The sequence below is a fragment of the Pseudorca crassidens genome, chromosome 3, assembly GCF_039906515.1.
Source record: "Pseudorca crassidens isolate mPseCra1 chromosome 3, mPseCra1.hap1, whole genome shotgun sequence".
Lineage (NCBI taxonomy): Eukaryota > Metazoa > Chordata > Mammalia > Artiodactyla > Delphinidae > Pseudorca > Pseudorca crassidens.
Genome location: NC_090298.1, coordinates 170,210,924 through 170,230,000, shown reverse-complemented (window position 1 = coordinate 170,230,000; position 19,077 = coordinate 170,210,924). Strand labels below are relative to the sequence as shown.

At 57.2% G+C, this 19,077-nt stretch overlaps 1 protein-coding gene across 6 annotated transcripts in view; it reads right to left on the bottom strand.

The window, feature by feature from the left end:
• The window catches only part of NFIC (nuclear factor I C), an 82,292-nt gene extending 74,866 nt beyond the window's left edge, over nucleotides 1–7,426 (bottom strand). For 5 of the 6 annotated variants that reach the window (XM_067734277.1, XM_067734275.1, XM_067734274.1 and 2 more), the window contains exon 1: nucleotides 710–870. In XM_067734277.1, coding sequence (XP_067590378.1) covers nucleotides 710–739 — 30 coding nt within the window. In that variant the 5' untranslated portion in view covers nucleotides 740–870. Of the gene's footprint in view, nucleotides 1–709; nucleotides 871–7,067 lie in introns of those variants that run through there. The other variant, XM_067734279.1, reaches the window with a different exon arrangement.
• Nucleotides 7,427–19,077: the final 11,651 nt, after the last annotated feature.

Sequence of the window (19,077 nt, the reverse complement as noted above, 5' to 3'; positions counted from 1 at the left end):
TCCCGGCGGCGGCGGCTCAATAACTCACAATCGATGCGGCGAAAATATGGGGATGGGGTTGAGGGACAGGGGGAGGGGGGGAGAGGAAGACCGAGCCGGGACGTCGGGGCCCCCCTCCCCCCACTGCTGGCGCCTCCAACTTTGCGGGCCCCCTCCCCCTCCGCGCACACGTGGGCCAATAATGGGGGGAAAGGCTGTCCAGGGCCTGGGTGGCGGCACACAAGCTTGGGGGGGGGGTCCGGAGAACGCATCAGAGGGGTCCTCGTCTCAAGAGTCCCCGGGCATCCAGGGTCCAACCAGGACTCCCTCGATTCCTCCTAGGGGCAGGCCTGGGTCGAGGCCTGGGGCTCGCGCAGAGCCCCACCTTTGGCCTTCTCCCGGGCGCCCCCCGACCTTCCCGGCTGGGGTGGGGGAGCGCGTCCTGCGTCCGGGGAGGGCGAGGCTGTAGGGCGAGCCAGGGGGAGAGGTCGCGGGGGGCGGGGCGGGAGTCCCCGGTGAGGGTCCCGGGTGGGGGGGAGGTGTCCCCGGCCCAAACCAACCCCCCACCGGACCCCGGCCGGCGGCGGGGGCATCCCGGCCGCGGCGGCGGGAGGGACGCGCGCCTTTTTCGTCCCGCCTCCTCGGGCTTCCAAACTCCGGGGCCGGGCTGCGGGGGACGCGGGGCCGGGGCACAGTGGGGCGCGGGCCGGGGGCCGGGCGGGGGGCGTACCTGGGTCAGGCAGAGCGGGGACGAATACATCCCGGGCGCGGCGGGAGGCGCAGGGCCGGCCGGAGCGGGCGCGCTGAACTTACTGAGTCATTTTTCCAAACCCCCCCCCCCCGCGGCCGCGGCCGGCGCGCTCCTCGCCGCCTCCTCCCTCGGTCTCCCTCCCTCCTCCCTCCCGCGCTCTCCCTCCCTCCTGCGCCCGACTCCCTCTCTCTCTCCCTCTCTCTGTCTCTCTCTCCTTTCCTGTCCCCCCCCACCTCCTCCTCTGTCTCTGTCTCTCTCTGTGTCTCTGTCTCTCCTCCCTCTGGCAACCTCCTCTCTCCCTCCCCCAATTTCTCTCCCCTCCCACCCCGAACCTCCTACTTCTCAACATCCAACTTTCAAAGAAACGAGGGAAAAAAGAGCGCGAGCGAGGAACGAAAGTCGCTCCCCCTCTCCATGCCTCCTGAACCCCCATCGTTGCTTATTATTACGAATTTCCAGCCGCCCTGGGCCGGGCCACCGGACGGGGACCCACGGGCCCACGCACACCCCGACCACAGCGGGTCCCCCTGGACCGCCAGCCCGAGTCGAGTGGGCAGGGGGTGGGTGGCTGCAGGACATTTGGGGTCCATAGGTGGACTCTGAAGACCCCCCCCCCCAACCCGCCCCGAGCGAGCCGGGAAGTTGGAGAAAGGAGCGGGGTGGGGGTGGGGGGGTTGGGAAAGAACGAAGAAGTGACGTGTGCAGAGGCCCGGCGCGAGCGCGCCTCTTTCCCCTTAAAGATGTACAACCCGGGGTGCTCGGCGGGAGAAGGGGTCCCACGGCATCCTCTCCCCCTGCTCCTCCCGAGAGCCAGACAGGGGCTGCAGTTCCCAGGCAGAGGAGCTTGGCTACAACTGCCCTTCCGTGGCCAGAAGGGCCTCAACCAACAGGGGAGTCTCCAGAAATCTGCTGTCACCTCCTCAGCCAGCATCAAAGGGGAACTGGGAGTTGGGGGGTCTTCAGCCTCCCCCATACGTCGCCCCCGTACCCCAGGAGTAAGGTGTCCAGGCAGTACCTCAGGCTGGCCAGATAACACCTCGCAGCCTCTTCCCGAGTGTCTGGTAATTCCTACTGCCTACCCCCGCAGTGTGCCCATTTCATGGATCCAGAAACTGAGGCATGCGGAGTGGCTTGGAGCCCGGCTACCTGGCCCCAGGGCCCGCACTCTGCAAGCTTGGTTGTTCTCCCTCTGGAATAGATGGGCACAGAGCTGCCGCTGACAACTAGCCTCCCCCCTCCCCCAGTTCACTCCAAGAATCCTCCCAGGCTCGCTCAGAGGCCTCGGGCCACCTAGCAGACCAGCATGCTCCTCCATTGGTGTCCTCCCCTGTGAAGTGGACGAACAGTGCCCACCCCATGCGGTTGATCAGCATAAGAATACTGGCACTTAGCAGCGCCTTGACCTTCCGTCAAATATGCACAGAGACATTCTTAGAAAGCTTGGCCATTTTGCCCCGTGTGTCCCGAGTACAAATGATAACCTCTCGCCAACTTCGGGCAGCTGCCCCATGCCCAGGGGCATGGAAGACGCCAGCAACTCTGTTATTCTCCCGTGTTACAGGGGAGGAAACCGACGCCCCAGGAACGGATGCTACTGACCTGGGGCCCTGGAGCTGGACCAGAAGTGAGCAGGATTCATACAGGACACATATGCCCTCCGTCCCGCCGGCTCCCCCTGCACGTGGGTGACGGTCATTCAAAAGCACTTCACAAATGGTTTTTTTAAAAAAACCCACTGTGCAGCCATGGGGGGGCATTTAAACCCCAGAAAGAAAGGGAGAGGCAGGTGTCTAGGAATCCAAATGCCGACGTAACATAAAGCAATATTTTATTATTTAAAAAGACGCCATGAACACCTGGAGGGCAGAATCCCCAATTCACAGACATTTCCAAGTACACGTTGGCTTCGGAGCATTCTCCCAGGTGGCAGTGACCCCCAGACTGCCCCCACGCCTGCCCCACGGGCAGCCTTCCCAAGGCAGTTTAGGTTACTCTGGAAGGCACAGTTTGGAGACCACAGACTCTCTCTCTCTTTCTCTCTCTCTCTCTCTGAACCTCAGTTTCCACATCTGTAAAATGGCAACAATAGACGCATCTTGCATTTTGGAAGTCTGGGCAGATGGGAATCCTTAAGATAACGTGTGGGAAGACTGAGTTACTATATTAGTGGTGGCAGGTGCCAGTTCACAAACATCAGTGAAGCGTTACATATATATATATATATATATATATATATATATATATATATATATATATAATCCAGTTCAGCAGGAGCGGTCCCTACAGTGTACACAGTAGGTCCAAAGCAGGCCAGTTGCAGTGCAGGGTTGCAGTCTGGGTCTATGTCTTCTCCCTCCAGGAGCTAAAACTCCCTGTGCCTCAGCTTCCCGCTCTGTGAAATGGGACGATAATAGTTTCTACCCCTCTGGGCTGTTGTGGGTAAACCAGCCAGTGTTTGGACCGCACCTAGTGTTTTCTAAACAAAGCAATTGCTGGATTGGACCTGTGTGTATCACATCCCAGAAAGGGGCCGCATGATTTAGCTCCTGACACTTTGGCGCACAGTCTAGCTCATTTCAGTTTAAAAATGCACTCTCCCCATCACTCACTCTTAGGCTCCGATACGGACTGTATCTGGGACTGTCCCAGATACGGACGCATGAGGGTTGACTGTCACCCTGTAACACTAATGCCAACAATTTGGAGCCAGCCACCGTGTCCATCTGTGGGGACCAGTTCAGCAGTGCCACCCGGGGGCTCCACAAAAGAACAAGGGACCCCCACGTGGAGACGCCTCCAAGAAACGCGCAGGGGAAAGCATGCTGCAGCGCAGGACTCCTCCCCCCTCAGCATTATGGACCATCCCTGGTGGGGCCGTCTTGGGCACTGTGGGGTGGAGCAGCATCCCTGGCCCCCACCCCCTGGGTGCCAGAAGCCCCCCAGTGTGACAACCACAGGTGTCCCCGGACATTACTCAGTATCCCCTGGGACAGAACCACCCCAGTTAAGAACCATTGCTGTAGACTCAGCAAGTGGACTCAAGATCTCATTTGGGATTTTTTGAAGAAGAATATACATATATCCTTTATAAGAATATATGTGTGTCCTTTATGAGAATGTGTATCTGTGACATGTGGAGTTGCTCAGACAAAGCCGGATGAAATAGCGCTTTTCTGGAGTAGGGGTCCCAGCGGGGTGGGGTGATGAGGAAGGTCTGATTTTTACTCTGGGTACTTCTGCATCCTCTTTAGATGTTCATGAGTCGCTCATGTTATTAAAAAGCAAACTTAAAACATGTGAGTGGAATTCACAGCAGCACTTTCAAAAGTGAGAGCAGCTCAGGGAGGGATGATCAAAGCCTGAGACCACCAGGGAACTCCACAGCGGCGCCGTACCCAGCGAATAGAGGACACAGCCAGGGGGCCAGGACCTGTGAAAGCACGGCTGACATTGCCACCCCTCCCGCAACCTTGTGGGGCATCCTGTGTGTTCCCATTTTACAGATGAGAAATTGAGCCTCCAGAAGGGGATGTTAAGGTCCTCTGCCTTGAGAAGTAACGGGGTATGACGTATGGGCTGGTCCAGGCACAACACAGAGACACACACACACAACATGCCACAAAGAGACACAAAGACACACAGAAACACACCACACGGAGACACACACATTCTCACACGTCACACAGACTCCAGCAGATACAGACACCCAGACCCGAGGGGACACACACAGACTCATGCAGATTCCCACAGAGACACACAGACCCACACGAGGTCATGCACAGCCCAAACACAACACATGTGCAACCAGCCACAATAACACACACGCCAGAACACAAGTATACACTTACAAGCACACGAACCCATGGACAGAACCCCTCCCACTATTTATACACTGGCACACACACACACACACCCGGTGACACACAGCACCCGCATTCCTGCTCCCCCCTCATGGTTGTCCTCCCCCCAAATGCACCCACCGCTGGGGTCTTTGCTCTCCAGATCCTGCAGGGACCTGGTTCGGACGTGGAGGTGGGAGGAGGGCGCGATGGGCTTGGCTCCTCCCCCTCCCACAAACGCAGGTGCCTGTTTACGAGTGTCTGCGTGCCTCTGTGTGTGGCTGTGTGTGCACCTGTGTGGGGGCAGAATTCTGTACACGTGTGGCTGTGAACAGATAGCTGTAAGAGCGTGTCAGGAGCGTGTGCTGCTGACTGTGCACCAGGTGACAGGTGGGGATGGAGGCCAGTGTGGTGGAGGGCAGTGCCCGGGTGTGGGGTGGGGGAGCGCTGCGTCTGAGCACTGGCGGTGGGTGTAGGGCAGGGTGAGCACGGGGAACGGCGGGGCGTGAGGATGGGTGATCTTACCTGAGCGGGGATCCCTGAGTGTTGCGTATGGATGCACCCCTGTGTCAACGTGGGACCCCTTTTCTCCTCTTCCCAAACAGCCCCCCAAAAGGGAATGCAGGTTCAAAGTTGAAAGCAGAGACTCCCACCTGGCCTTGGGGCTTTTATATTTAGAAAATTATATAAAGCGCCCTGGGGTGGGGATGGGGGCGCGACGGGGATTCCCCTGGAGGGGAGAAAACAACCCTGTGTGCCCGCCAGGGGTTTGGCCCGGTCCCGGGCAAGCGCTGGGAGGTAGGGCTGGGGGCGCGTCTCCCTGCCCATCCGGGCGAGGGGGTCTCCTTGGCTACCCCCCTGGTCCAGACTTAACCCACGCGCTTCGGTAACCATCCATCCCTCGAGACCTCCTCTGGGGGGGAGGGGGGACACCCCGCCGCCCCGCCCCCCTCTGGGCCACGCGCACGCGCAGCCCCTGGCGGGAGACATCGGCGCCGAGTGATCGCGTCCCGGCGCCACCTCGCGCCCGAACCTCAAGCTGGGACCACCTGGGGCCGTGCAGATAGGGGACCCTGAGGCAGGGGTAATTGGAGCGGACGGGGTAGGGAGTGAGAGGAGAGGACAGAGATTTGGCGAGGTGGAGGAAGCACCCGTTCCCCATCCGGCAGCCCGGGTTACAGGAGAAAAGGAAATGGGCGGGGAGGGGGGGGGAGAGTGTAGACCCATCCCCAGGAATAGTCACTCAGCGCGTCAAACGCACACAGCGACACCCAACTGTCCCCTGAGACGCAGCCACCCGACATAGTTCCCCACTCACTGGCAATCCCCTAACCTCCACACACTCATACGTGGACACCCCCATGGTCATCCAGGGACATCACGTCCCCCGGGACATCCAACTCAGCCACACGGCTTCACAACACCGCCCCACGGGGACCCGTGGCACAGTCGCCCAGTTACCCTAACACACACACACACACACTGTCCCATAGCCGCACAATGCTCTAACAACACGCAACACAACACACACACACACACAGCCACGTGGATGTGCAGACACACAGATACATAAAGGAGAGGACCCCACGCCCGGGGACCCACGGACCCACGGACAGGCATGGGACCACCTAGCTGCACAGACCCGCGAATGCACCCCCGGATTCCCGTGCTGACTCGTTTGAGAGCACAGGGGCCTCCAAACGCACCCCTCGAGTGAAGATGCCACTGACACCGGCGGACCGGACACCGGAACCCTCAAGTGCAGCTACCGGCGCTCGCGGGCCTGGGGCGCGCCCGGCGTAGACCCGGTGACCCCTCCCGGCTGGGACCGCGGCGGGGCTGGGGTCGGCCGAGGGGCGGGGCTCAGGCGGCGCTAGGGCCGGCCGGGTGGCTGCCCCTGCGCGGCGCCGAGAGCGGCCGCCCTCCCGGCTCCAAGTTCAAGGCGCCCGGCGGCGGCCGCTGCACGCTCTCCGCCCCTCTCCGCAGCGGCCATTTTCCGCTAGCTGGCGCGCCGCGCTCGCCCGGGCCGGGGCAGCCCGCGGGGGCCGCCGCGACCCCCGCCCCGCACGGCCCCCTCGGGCGCCCCCTCACTGGGCCCGGCTTCCCAGCCGGCTGCGCGCTTGGGGGTCTTGCGCCCGGAGCCGCGCCCTCCCGCCTACCTTCTCCCGCCGGGCCAGGGAGGGGGCGGAGGCCTGGCCTGTGGGGGACCCTCTCCCGGGAGCCCCGCCCTCCCCTCCAACTCCTTGGTGCCCGCGAGGGGCCCCCCACTTGGGGTCCCCCGCTGCGCCCCGCGCGCCAGCTCCGCCCCCAGCCGCGGGGGTGTTGGGTTGGCGGGCGGGGGTCCCGGGGCGGCGGGTGTGTGTGGGGTCCCCGCATCGAGCCCCTCCCCCGGGCGGCCCCCGCCCCCTGCCCCCCCAGACCTCTCAACTTTCGCCCGGAGCCCACGCACCACCCCAAAAACTCCCCGGGCGAAAACGAAAGTGGGGGCGGCGACGTACCATGGCGCTGCTGCGAGGAGGCGAGGCCGGCGCCGGAGCGAGCGCGCTCGGTCCCCGGCGAGGGGGGGCCGGAGGCGGCGGGAGGAGGCGGCGAGGGAGGGCGCGCGGGGGAGGGAGCGAGCGCGCGAGGGAGGGGGCGCGCCGTGCCCGCCCCCCCGGCCCAGGACCCTCCCCTCGGCCCGCCCTCCCCCCGGTCCCGCGCGCCGCCCGCGCCTCAGGCCGCTCCGCGCCCCGGCCCCGGCTCTGGCGGCTCTGGCTGCGGCTCCATCCCCGGCCGGGCCCGCGCGAGGGGAGGCCAGGCGAACGGCCGCGGCGGCGGGTCGTGGGGCCCGGGTCGGGCTCGCTGCGGAGGGAGCGGATCCACCTTCACGGCGCGCGCGCGCTCTCTCACACACACACACACACACACACACACACACACGCAGACAGCTGGGGACACTCGCGGCCCGGGCCTCCTCGACTCCGACACCGACACAGAACACACACCGACGCGCCTGCGGCGTGTTACAGGCACACACAGTCTGCGGGTGTCACCTAGATACACCGGGGCCCACGCTCACAGCCGATGCGGTTCTTGGACGCACACCTCCTGCAGGATGCCACGAACAGACTCACACTCACAACCTGCGGTGTCACCCAGACAGACACACGGGGACCCACATGCTCACAGCCTTTGGGGTGTCACCCAGACACCCACAGCCTCCACGCTGTCACAAACACAGACTCACAGCCAGCAGGGTGTCACTCAGACAAGCACACAGATTGACAATCGTAGAAAGATATTTCAGACCGCGGGCTGAGCCACACGCCGACCCCCCCAGGACCCCTCCCCCAGGCCATCGCAGCAGCCACCCTTGCCCCTGAGTGCAGGTGTCCCGGATACACAGACACAAACACGCACAGCGGGGAGACGGGACAGATGGGGACACAGACAGAGACTAGGACACTGAGGGTGACAGACCTTGGGGGCAGGGGTTCCCTGGGGGTCCCGCAGGGGCTCCAGGCGGGGCGGGGGGCGGGGAGCGCGCGCGGCGGCTCGGTAGGTGTGGGGGGGAGCGGGCGCCCCCTCCCCGGGTCGAGATTAAGGGAGAAGCCTCCGCAGCGGGGGGAGGGGCCGGGCCGTGGAGGGTCAGCGCCCCCGCCCCTGCTGCGCGGGCTGCTGCGGGCTGGGAAGCCGTGCCGCAGCGCCCCCGCCCCCCACCACGCGCTCTCCCGCAGTCCCCCCTCCTCCGGCAGCCGCAGAGTAGGCACCGCCCCCTTCTCCCCGCCCCCTCTCAGGCTCTGCGTCTGGCGCAACTGGGGGACGACGGGAGGGGGCTCGCCGCGACCTGGTGGGGTGGAGGAGGTTCTGCTGCCGTCCTTCTGTCTGGGTTTCCCCCTGCCTGCGACCTCACTTCCCCCCAACTGGGGCTCCAGTATTCAGGGACCCCTTTGGGGAGGTGGTTCTCAGCTTCCCCAGGGAGGACGCCAGGGTTTCGGGCGGGGGCAGGCAGCACCCCGGGAACAGAATCAGGCCCTGGCCCGCCCTTCTGGAGCCATGGCTGACTCTGGGGTCTTCTGGAAGTTAATTCTGTGCGTTGTTGGGCGCCCCGGGGGCCGGAAAATCTCAGGCAAACGGTGGTTCACAGCAGCTCTGCCTACATAGTAGGTGTTCAGTATGTAGCCAATATCTCAGGCGTCCAGGGAGCGTTCGCTCTGGGACGCTGAGCTTTTCCGACTTCATCTGCACATTCCTTTCCCCATTTTTAAGAAGAGAAAAGTGAGGCCAAGAGAGGGGGAGCTCCTCAACCAGCACGTCAGAAGCCCAAGGATCCTAATCCTGACGGCTCTTCCAGGGTGCTTTGCAGGTGAGGGGGTGAGGTTCTGGAGGTGGCCTCCCCTCTCACAAACCTGAAGCCCAAAGGAGCCAGGGTGGATATACCGGCTCTGGCTCCGGAGAAGAAAGGGTCAAGAGGATAGAGACCCCCTGCTCTCAGCTCGACTCTAATCTGCCTCTGTTAATCCCCAGCTTGAACCCTCAGCTCCTCCCCTACCTCAGGGAATTAGGTACCTGGGAGGAGAGGCGAGGAGGGGGGGTGGACTGATGTCAGCCAGGCAGGGATTCGGGTCCAGATGGCAGTAGTAGGGGCACAGAAGCTGTCCCCCACCCATCATTTTCCCCACAAGGCCACCCCTGGGCCTGCAGGCATAGAGTTAAATGCTTTACACGAGGCTATGCACTTACCCTCACAGCAGCCCCATGAGGTGGGTGGTGCTATCACCTTTTTTTTTTTTTAATTTTTATTGGCACGTAGTTGATGGCTATTACCTTTGTATCCCCATTTCACAGATGAGGAAACTGAGGCTCAGATTGGTTTAGACTCTTGCCCAATTTTACCCAGTCGGTAAGTGATGATTGATGGTCCGGAGGACACTTTCCTGACAGTGAACCTCCTGATTTTGGCTTCTTTTGCGAGAGTCTCCCAAATTACCAAGTCCTGGTTCCTTTTTGCTTAACAGTTCTTCCCTCTATCTATCTCTTTCCTCTCACATTTTGCTATAAGCAGCGAGAAGAAACGGGGCTGCACCTTCGACACTTGACTGGAAAGTCCCCTCTGCTAAATATCCAAGTTCATCACTTACAAGTTCTGCTTTCTGTATAACTATAGGACACAACTCTGCTAAGTTACTGCCACTGTATATAAAAGATCCCCTTTCTTCCAGATGTGTTGGCTTACATTGCTTCCACCCTAGAACATTCCCAAAAGACAGACTGATTAGTAAACACATAAAAAATGTCCAGGCTTACATAGACCAAAGAAAGGATAATGAACGATGAGAACCTACCATGCTTTGGCACCCATCAAAATCAGTAAAGATTTCTAAGTTGATAAAACCCAGTGCTGGTGAGGATGTGGTAAAAACGGGCGTTTTCCTAAATTGCCTGGAGGTAAATGTGTATATGAACTGGGAAGGCAGTTTGGCAGGCATGGCAGAGGCCTAAGCCAAGTTCAAACCTTATGGTCCAATTTCCAGGAGTCTATCCTGAACTTGGGAAAAGGTATGTATGCCCCTCATCGCCATAGACTTGTGACAATTGCTATAAGTCAGTGTTTCTCAGCCTTTTTTCATTATCCCCCCCACTTGTTTTAGACATTTTTTTCCTAATCATCCCTTATGAAATTTTAATACCCAGATACACTGAGTATTTGTTTATATACTGTATGTATATCTGCGTTTTGTACATTAAAAGAGTAAGATTTTTTTTCACCCCCCCAAGAACTTATTTTTGTCCCTGCTGAGAATGCATGCTATAAATAATGGTATAGCCTTCTGATGGGATGATACAATCCTTTAAAAAGAAGTTTCAGGGCTTCCCTTGGTGGCGCAGTGGTTGGGAATCTGCCTGCCAATGCAGGGGACACAGGTTCGAGCCCTGGTCCGGGAAGATCCCACATGCTGCAGAGCAACTGGACCCGTGAGCCACAAGTGCTGAGCCTGCGCGTCTGGAGCTTGTGCTCCGCAACAAGAGAGGCCGTGACAGTGAGAGGCCCGCGCACCACGATGAAGAATGGCCCCCGCTCGCCACAACTAGAGAAAGCCCTCACACAGAAACGAAGACCCAACACAGCCATAAATAAATAAATAAATAAAAATAAATTTTAAAAAAGAAGTTTCAGTATGAAAAAGGCAGCTACCCCAAAAGAAAGTGTGCAGAAAGCACGCAAACAATGAAACACGGGTGGCCAATAAGTGCATGAAGAGATGTCCAACCTCTTTAAGGATCAAGAAAATGCCTGACAAAGCCACATCAAGGCCCCGTTATCATTGCCCCAAATTGAAAACGTCCAACAATACCAAATGATGGAGAGGCTGTGGGCACACAGGGCTCTTCCACACTGCAACCACTTTGGAAAACAGACTGATATTAATGACAACACTGAACATTCATGTGCCACATAACATAGCCTCTCCTCGCCTAGATACATAGCCACAAGAAACCCTGGCTTTTTGCCCCAGGAAACATGCCACAAAATCGTCATTACTGCACTGTGAAGAAGGCGGGCACCCAGAAACAACCCAAATGTGCTCATTGCTGAGAGAATGGAGAAGTGCATTGTGGGAAATTCATCCAGTGGCATATTAATCAGCAGCCACAGTGGTGTTCTCAGCCACAGGCAAACAGTAAGGATAGACTTAGCAACATTACACGGAGTGGAACAGAAAATCCCCAAATGTTAGACGCAGCGTGAGTCCCTCTTTATGAATTCAGAGTAACTAAAATGAGATGACATTTGGGGGAAATATATATTTGAGATACAATTATTTTCAAGAAAAGAGAGGATTCAGGAGGATGGTTAACTTTGGGGAGAGGAGCCCAGAAAGTAGGACGGGGAAGAAGCACTTTGAGGTGTGAGTTATTGTGAAAGTTCTGTTTACCCTGGTGGTATTTATTTTGAGGATTTGGGTATTTATTCTATGAGCAAACATTTAAATTTACTAATAAATGGAACAATGATAAGTGCAAGTCGTGAGTCAGACTGGGATTAAACTCATGCCAGCATCTAAATCCCAAATAAACAGCTAAATCACGAACTCAAAATTAGGATGTTCCGGGAACACTGTCAGCTCCATGGCAGGGGAGGGGAGGCTGTCTGTATGGCTCACAGCTGTGTCCCTGGCACTGAGAACAGTGCCTGGTACATAGTAGATGCTCAATACATATTTGTTGAATAAGTGAAAGTCTCCGAGGGACGACGCCTGTTTAAAATCCCATTTTTAAAAAGAATCATATGTGTGTGTATCTTCAGTCTTTATATACATATAAAAATGAATCACATAAAATTTATGTGTACTCAACATGTATTATGTAGCATATATTATGAACACATGTATCATTATTAAATATTATAATTTATATTTGTACATTTTATAATATGTGTATGTGTTACATGTATATTTAAAAGAATCACACACACGCACCAGCGTTCCTCAACCACAGCACTGATATGAGCTCATCTCCAAGATCCGTTATTATGCAGAGGAAAAAAAAAAGAAAACCCAAATCGCTGAATGATAAAGACACGCGTCCAACATTTACATAAGAACATGAAGAAAGCCACACAGATGCCCACACCTGTGCGTAGGTGATATGCTTAGCCCCATTTTTACAGATGTGGGAACTGAGGCCCAGAGACTGACTTACTGACTACCCAAAGTCACTTACGACTCAGCTCTGTCTCTAGCACAAAAGCAGACAGACAGTAAGTAAACCAATGGGCGTGGTCAAGTGTCAATAACATTCTTTTGTGTCTGGCTTCTTTCACTCAGCATAATTATTTTGCAGCTCATCCACATTGTTCCATGTACCAATAGCTTATGCCTTTTTATCACTGGCTAGTATTCCCTTGTCTGGATGTGTTAACCTTGTATCCGTTCACCTGCTGAGGGACATCTGAGTTGTTTCCAGTTCCGGACTATTACAAATAAAGCTGCTATGAACCTCCGTGCACAAGCCTTCGCATGAACATTTGCTTTTGTTCCTCGTGGTGGTAAACGTCTGGCAGTGGAATGAGTCGTATGCTAAGTGCATTTATGTCAAAGTCTTTCATGGCCATAGGCTTTCATTTCTCTTAGACAAAAGACTCAGGAGTAGAAGCTGGATCCCACGGTGGTAGGTGTGTGTTTAACTTTTTAAGAACCTGCCAAACTATTTTCCGAAGTGGTTGCACCATCTGACACGCCCTCCAAAGGGATGGGGAATTTCAGTTGCCCCACATCCGGTGGCCAAGACTGAACAAACACGGGAGCAGATGCATCATTGCAGACCTGGTGAGTTATGGGGAGAGTGCCAATCAGATGGCAGCAGGGGTGGGGGAGCGGGGAAGGTGAGGGATAAATCCAAAGCTTGCTGGATTCTGCAGAGCCCTGCTGGCCCCGCCCCCCTTCCCAGGCCCAAGGGAAAAGCAGCTACTGATTTGGGGCGGGGGCCCCCAAATCCACACCTGGATTCTACCCAAGCGTTGTCACTTCCCTGTCCTGGAAGAAATGGCCAGTTCTCCTGGCTAATCTCAGAGTCCAGGGCCTGCCTTCGGGAGGCCTTAGGTGGGGCTCAAGCATCAGACGCCACGTTGGCCCTAAGTGATCTTCAAATATATCCAGCGAGGACAGTTTGCCAGTGAACCAATGGAGTCTTTGAATCCTTGTCCCCCTCTGCTGCAAGGACTGGGCTTCTGGGTCTCTACCTCAAGGAACGAGGAGAGCGGCCCAAGGCACAGACAGGAGTCACGCAGCCTGGGTTCAAATCCCAGCAGTGTGACCCTGGGCAAGTCACCTCAATTTGCTGAGCCTCAGTTTGCCCATCTGTAAAATGGGGGAGGGGAACACAGTAGTCATACCAAGGATGAAATAAGTCGATATTTGCCAAGTGCCTAGAACAGGACCTAGCACCCAGTGTATGATGGAGGGCGTTTGTTGCATAAAAGCAAACTAGCTTGAGACATGAGGCTGTCCACCGCAGCTCTGCCTTAGCAAATAGGAACAACCTAAGTGCCCAGCCGCAGGGGATTGTGGAGGAGATGGCACAGGATGGGGGAGTAAGGCAGACTTTCAAGAATCCTCAGTGGTGTGGGGAAGAAGCTGGAGATTAGACATCGACAGGGGAAAAATAGCCCAGATTTAGTAACAGTAGTGGACACACCTGGACCAAGCTCATTTTGTGCCCACTGAAGTTCAAAGGAAGCCAGGGCTTGCAAACTTTTTCAGCAGAGAGCCAGAGAATGACTCTTTTCAGCCTTGAGGGCCAGAGGGTCTCTGTTGCACCCACTCAGCTCTGCCCTTGTAGCTCAAAAGCTGCGTTGGACAACATGTCAACGGATGGGCATGGCTGGGTGCCAATAAAACTTTATTGACAAACACCAAAATGAGAATTTCACATAATGGTCACAAAATATTATTCTTTATGATTTCTTTCAACCATTTAAACATTCTTACCTCGATGGCTGAACAGAAAAACCTAGCCCCTGGGATGTGGTTTGCTGACCTCTGCATTAACTCATTGTTACAGCTCCGAGTGGAAGGTACTGTCATCATTCCCATGGTATAGATGAGGATGCTGAGGCCCAGAGAGGTTGAGGGAGTTGCCCAAGGTCACACAGCCAGTATACCTTTTCAATGTTTCTGCAGGAGGTGTTATTCTAATGGAGGGGCGAGGGCTCCAGACTTCCCAACAGAAGCGATTGTCCCCCACTTTCTCAGCCTTCACAAGGTCCCTCTGCAAAGCATCATTATTCCCCTTTGAATCCTCCAGGGCCCTGGGAGGTTAGCCATAGCAGGTATCATTACGCCCATTTTATAGATGAGGAAATTGAGGCCCAAGGGTGGCCCTGAAGCCCTAATAACAGCTTACATTGTGTAGGCAGCCATCTCCGGCTATTATGCCATTTCATGCACAAACAGCCCTCGGGGTCGGCAGGAAAACCCTTATTAGATTGTGTGATAGAAGAGGCCTCATTCAGGCCCAGGGAAGGAAATGACTTACCCAGGGTCACACAGCGGGTAAACTGAGTGACCAGCGGGCCTCTCAGTGCTGGCGCTTTTCCATTATCGCTAGCGCCCATGTGGCTCTCTCCTTTTCAGTGTGTGTCTCCAGTGATGGGGGCCAGACGCCTGACCTTCGTATTCTTGGCCTTGTCTCCATCCCCAGGCCTTGGTTTCAGCCTGGCACAAACTAGATCCCCAGGGCTGAAACGTGGATGAGGCCAGTAGAGGCACTTATAGAGGGGTGCAATATTTAAGGGGGCACCAAAAGCTCAGTCATCAAGACAACTAATCTGTTAAAGCATCTGCAGAAAATCTGGGACAAACAAAATGTCACGTGTAAATAAAGTCAGGATTGGTATTACTGATTTTTTAAATTTTTTTTTTGGCCTCAGGCTCCAACCTCAGGCCTCTAGGCCCAGGGGGACGGAAGACCAGATCCGAGGTGGCCTGGGGAGACCCTGAGATGGATGGGAAGGGCAACCAGGCAGAAGGAACAGCCTAAGTAAAGGTGTGGAAGCAGCAAAGCCCGTTGAGCAGTTAGTGGGAGATGGGACAGCAGCCGGGGTTGGGGGTTGGTTGAAGGCCAGGTCTGCTGTCCTTCGAGGAGGCCACCCCCTATTCTGAGAAAGTGGTGCAGGCAGAGGAGAAGTACCATTGTCCCTTCCCGCCAGCCCCCTCCAGCTGCCGAGCGCAAGGCCAGGAGCGTGATTCAGAGCGAGCCGGGCCCAGGCTTAGCTCCAATGCCTTCCTCCTGCCAAAAGCTCTCTCTCCTCCTTTGGATTCTGTTGGAAAAAAAACAAAAAACAAAAAAACCTCTCCCTCCCCCCACCCCCCAACTGCTGCCGGGAGGAATTTGACATGGCAGCGGGCCCAGGCCTCCGCCCTCCCCACAAGGCTGTCTTCTGCCAACCATGACGTGGCCAAACCGGGGGACCCTCCGAGGATGGTACCCCCCAAACCCCGGACGCAGAGGCACTCCCTGCACCGGTGATGCCTCCAGGGGGGCTGCGGTGCCCCTCCAAGGCTCAGCCCAGCACCCCACTCCCCGCCAGGCCTGAGACCATCTGTTCATCATCGAAAACCTCAGCACCAGGGTTTGGCTGGCAGAGTTTCTGGAGCTGCGGGGCAGGGACCCTGGGCCCAAATACAGGAGCGGAGGGCTTGCCCAGGCCTCGGCGCCCCCCAAGATGAGCCAAGCTGGGCTTCTGGGCCGGATGGGGGGTCGAGACCCCTACACACGTCTGCACACACCCACATGGACCCGTTTCCTCGGTTCCCGCTCGGGAATCGGGCCAGAACTGAGTCCCAGCCAGCCGTCTAGCAAGGCCGCGCCAGGCCACCAGGCCACGAAGCCTTCCCACAAACACAAACATGGTCCGCCCCGATTACTCCCCCTCCTCTAATTCAAAAAGCAAATCCTGCGGACAGCGGAAGTGGCTGACGGCTGTTGGAGGGGGCTGCCCTGCTGCCAGCGCATGGGGGGCCCTGTCCAGACTCTGGAGCGCTGGGGGGCCCCTGCCTGGTACTTCTCACCACACCTGCTGTTCCCTCTCTCGGCCCAGCGAACCCCAGGGGCACCCCCCAGGGCTGGGGGTGGTGGGGAAGGGGTGGGCTGGAGGGGATGGACAGGGGCTGAGCTGGAACAGTTCGGGGGGAGGTAAAGATAATTAAAGTCTTCTTTCATTAATTCATCCGTTAACATTTATAGAGCACCTTCTTGTGCCAGGCACTGTTCTGGGCACTGAGGTTGCCATAGGGAACAAAAAAGGCAAAATTCCTGCCCTCATGGAGCTGATGGTGCAGTGGGGGAGACAGATAGGGAGCCAGATGTGGAGGGAGACGTCAGGTGGTGATGAGCAACACGGAGAAAAATAAAGAAAGGGAGAGAGAGGGAGGGGAAGTGGGGGGTCAAGCTTGGGGGTGCAATATAATAAGCTGGGACCTAAAGGAGGTGGAGGGGGAGCCATGTAGGTGTCTGGGGGGAGAGCATTCCAAAGGGCACAGCACGTGCAAAGGCCCTGGGCAGGGCCACGCCTTGTGCAATGGAGGAACAGCGGGGAGGCCTGTGTGTCTGGAACAGAGTGGGGGGGGGGGGAGAGGGAGGAGGGGAGGGCCGGGAGGGGACGGGGCAGGTCGTGCAGGGCCTTGTGTGTCCCAGGAGGACTTGGATCTTTACTGGGAGGGAAGTGGGAGCCCTGGAGGGTTGTGGGCAGAGGAGGGGGCAGGGCCTGACTCAGGTGCTCACAGGGGCCCCCTGGCTACTGCGCGGAGGACAGACTGAGGGCACGGGTGGGAGCTGGAAACCAGGATGAGGGGATGTGCTGGTTCAGGTGGGTGGTAATGGGGGCTGGGCTGGATCAGGTGAAGGCTGTGTACCCACCGTGTACCAGCTACCTTGCTGGAACCTTCCTTTACCGTCACATCAGCTCCCTAGGTAGGTATTATCACTCCCCAATTTGATGAATGAGGCGATTATGGCCCAGAGAAAGGAAGGACCGTACCCCAAATCCCAGTCCTTCGGTGGCACAACACATTATCCCACTGTCTAAAGACCTCCAGGGCTCCGTTGCCCTCACGATGACTAAAGTCCTCCCCGCGGCCCACAAGGCCCTGCACGACCTGCCCCGTCCCCTCCCTGCCCTCCCCTCCTCCCTCTCTCCCCCTCGCTCCCTCTGCTCCAGACACATGGACCTCCCGGCTGTTCCTCCAACATGCCAGGCCCGGTCCTGCCCCAGGGCCTTTGCACGGGCTGTTCCTCTTCCCAGACTCCTCTCCTTCAGTGTGGCTTTTCCTCCGCATCTGCCTTGCTCATCTTCACCTGCTCACTGCCCAGCACGTGGCAATTGATCAATAAATGTTTAGTGAATGACTTACTGAACTTTTACGTATAATTCTGGCTTTGATAAGGTGATAACAGCCCTGGGGCACATAACTGAGCAAGGAGCTCCCTCAAACCAACCCCGAGGCCCCCAAATTAAGAAGCACCAGCAAAGGGATGTCTGTAAGGGACCCAGAGTGCTAGATTTGGGGGACCAAATGGACCCACCCCGCACCCCTTCATTGGGCCAATGGGCTTCGCTTGGAGATGGGGCCTGACTCTTTGTGGCATTCTCATTGGTCAGCACGTACCCAGCTGTGTCCTGATAGGCCACACAGCAAGGCACAGTCTCTGATTGGGTCCTTCTCCTCCCCTCCCCGCCCCCACCGCCGCATCCCAATGCCTCGGTTTCCACCGTTTGTGCTGGTGCCCAGTTCTGAGTTGCTTTTTCTTTCCTGGCGGTGCCCACGGGGCCGAGGCAGTGGCACTGCCCAGGCATGCCGGCATGCCGCCCTTAGATTTTGCAACTGTGGCATGTCTTGGGCTCCTTCTGCCAGTTCCTGGAACCCTGGCATGGCCGGTGGCGTTGACTGCCCACCTCTCCCCAGGTGGGACCAGAGTCCTGCGCAGCGCGGGCGCCTGGGGCAGCAGCAGGGGCTGGCCCCACCCTGATGTGCTGTGCGCCCTCTCTGAGCCTGAATTCTCTCTTCTGCTAAAGGAGGCCTCTGAACGTGAGGGTGCTACTGAGGCCATGGAGGTTGTCAAGGGGGCGGTTCTGCCCCCCAGGGGATACTGAGGACATTCGTGGTTGTCATGACGGGTCGGGGGAGAGGGAGGCTGCTCATCGCCCACAGTGCCCATGACAGCCCCACAGAGAATGACGTGGCCCCAGATACCCACAGGGTCCACGCGGGGAGAATATCTGCAGGAGAGGTCGAGGCGTTTTGGAAGCTGAAAAACATTGTGTGCGAGAAAGAGGCTGCCTGAACGTCACGATTTACCCAACGAGCACGTATTTGCCTGCTGCCGCAGCCCAGGCCCTCACAGGGTGGATTTCACTGATCCTTCTGACAGCTATGGGAGGCATGGACAACAAAAGCACGACAGGTTTCTCGAGCACCTACTCTGTGCCAGGTACCTCCCATGCCTCTTCTACATGTGACTCCATCGGGTACACACATCCCCCATCGACGGGCCCATTTCTCCTCAACCCATTTCACAGGAGTGCAAACCGAGGCACCTACCCACCATCACACACTGAGCCCGAGACCAGCTCAGGCTCCCTCCGCCTCCTCACTGCCCTGGTCCTGTCCTGGGCTCTCTGTCCTCTGCCCTGTGACCACTGTGTCTGCTTCCCCAGGCTGCCCTGGGCTCCACAAGAACGCACAATTTGCGGGCCTGTGGTCCAGCTCACCCCCCGCCCCCCACCACGGTCGCTTCCCTGGGACACAGAGCCTCCTCTTCACCTATCCAGAGGTCGGTTCCCAGCGTCCATAGCTGAAATCTCTTCTTATTAGTCAGCCTGGGCTCTGCTACTCGTTAAATGCTTTGGGTAGCACCGCTGCCTGCAGTGTAGACAGACTCGCTCACTGGTATCATAATAGGAGCATCAATAGCCAATATCAACCAGTGCCTGCTGGGGGCCCGAGCCTGTGCTAACTCTTTTACACA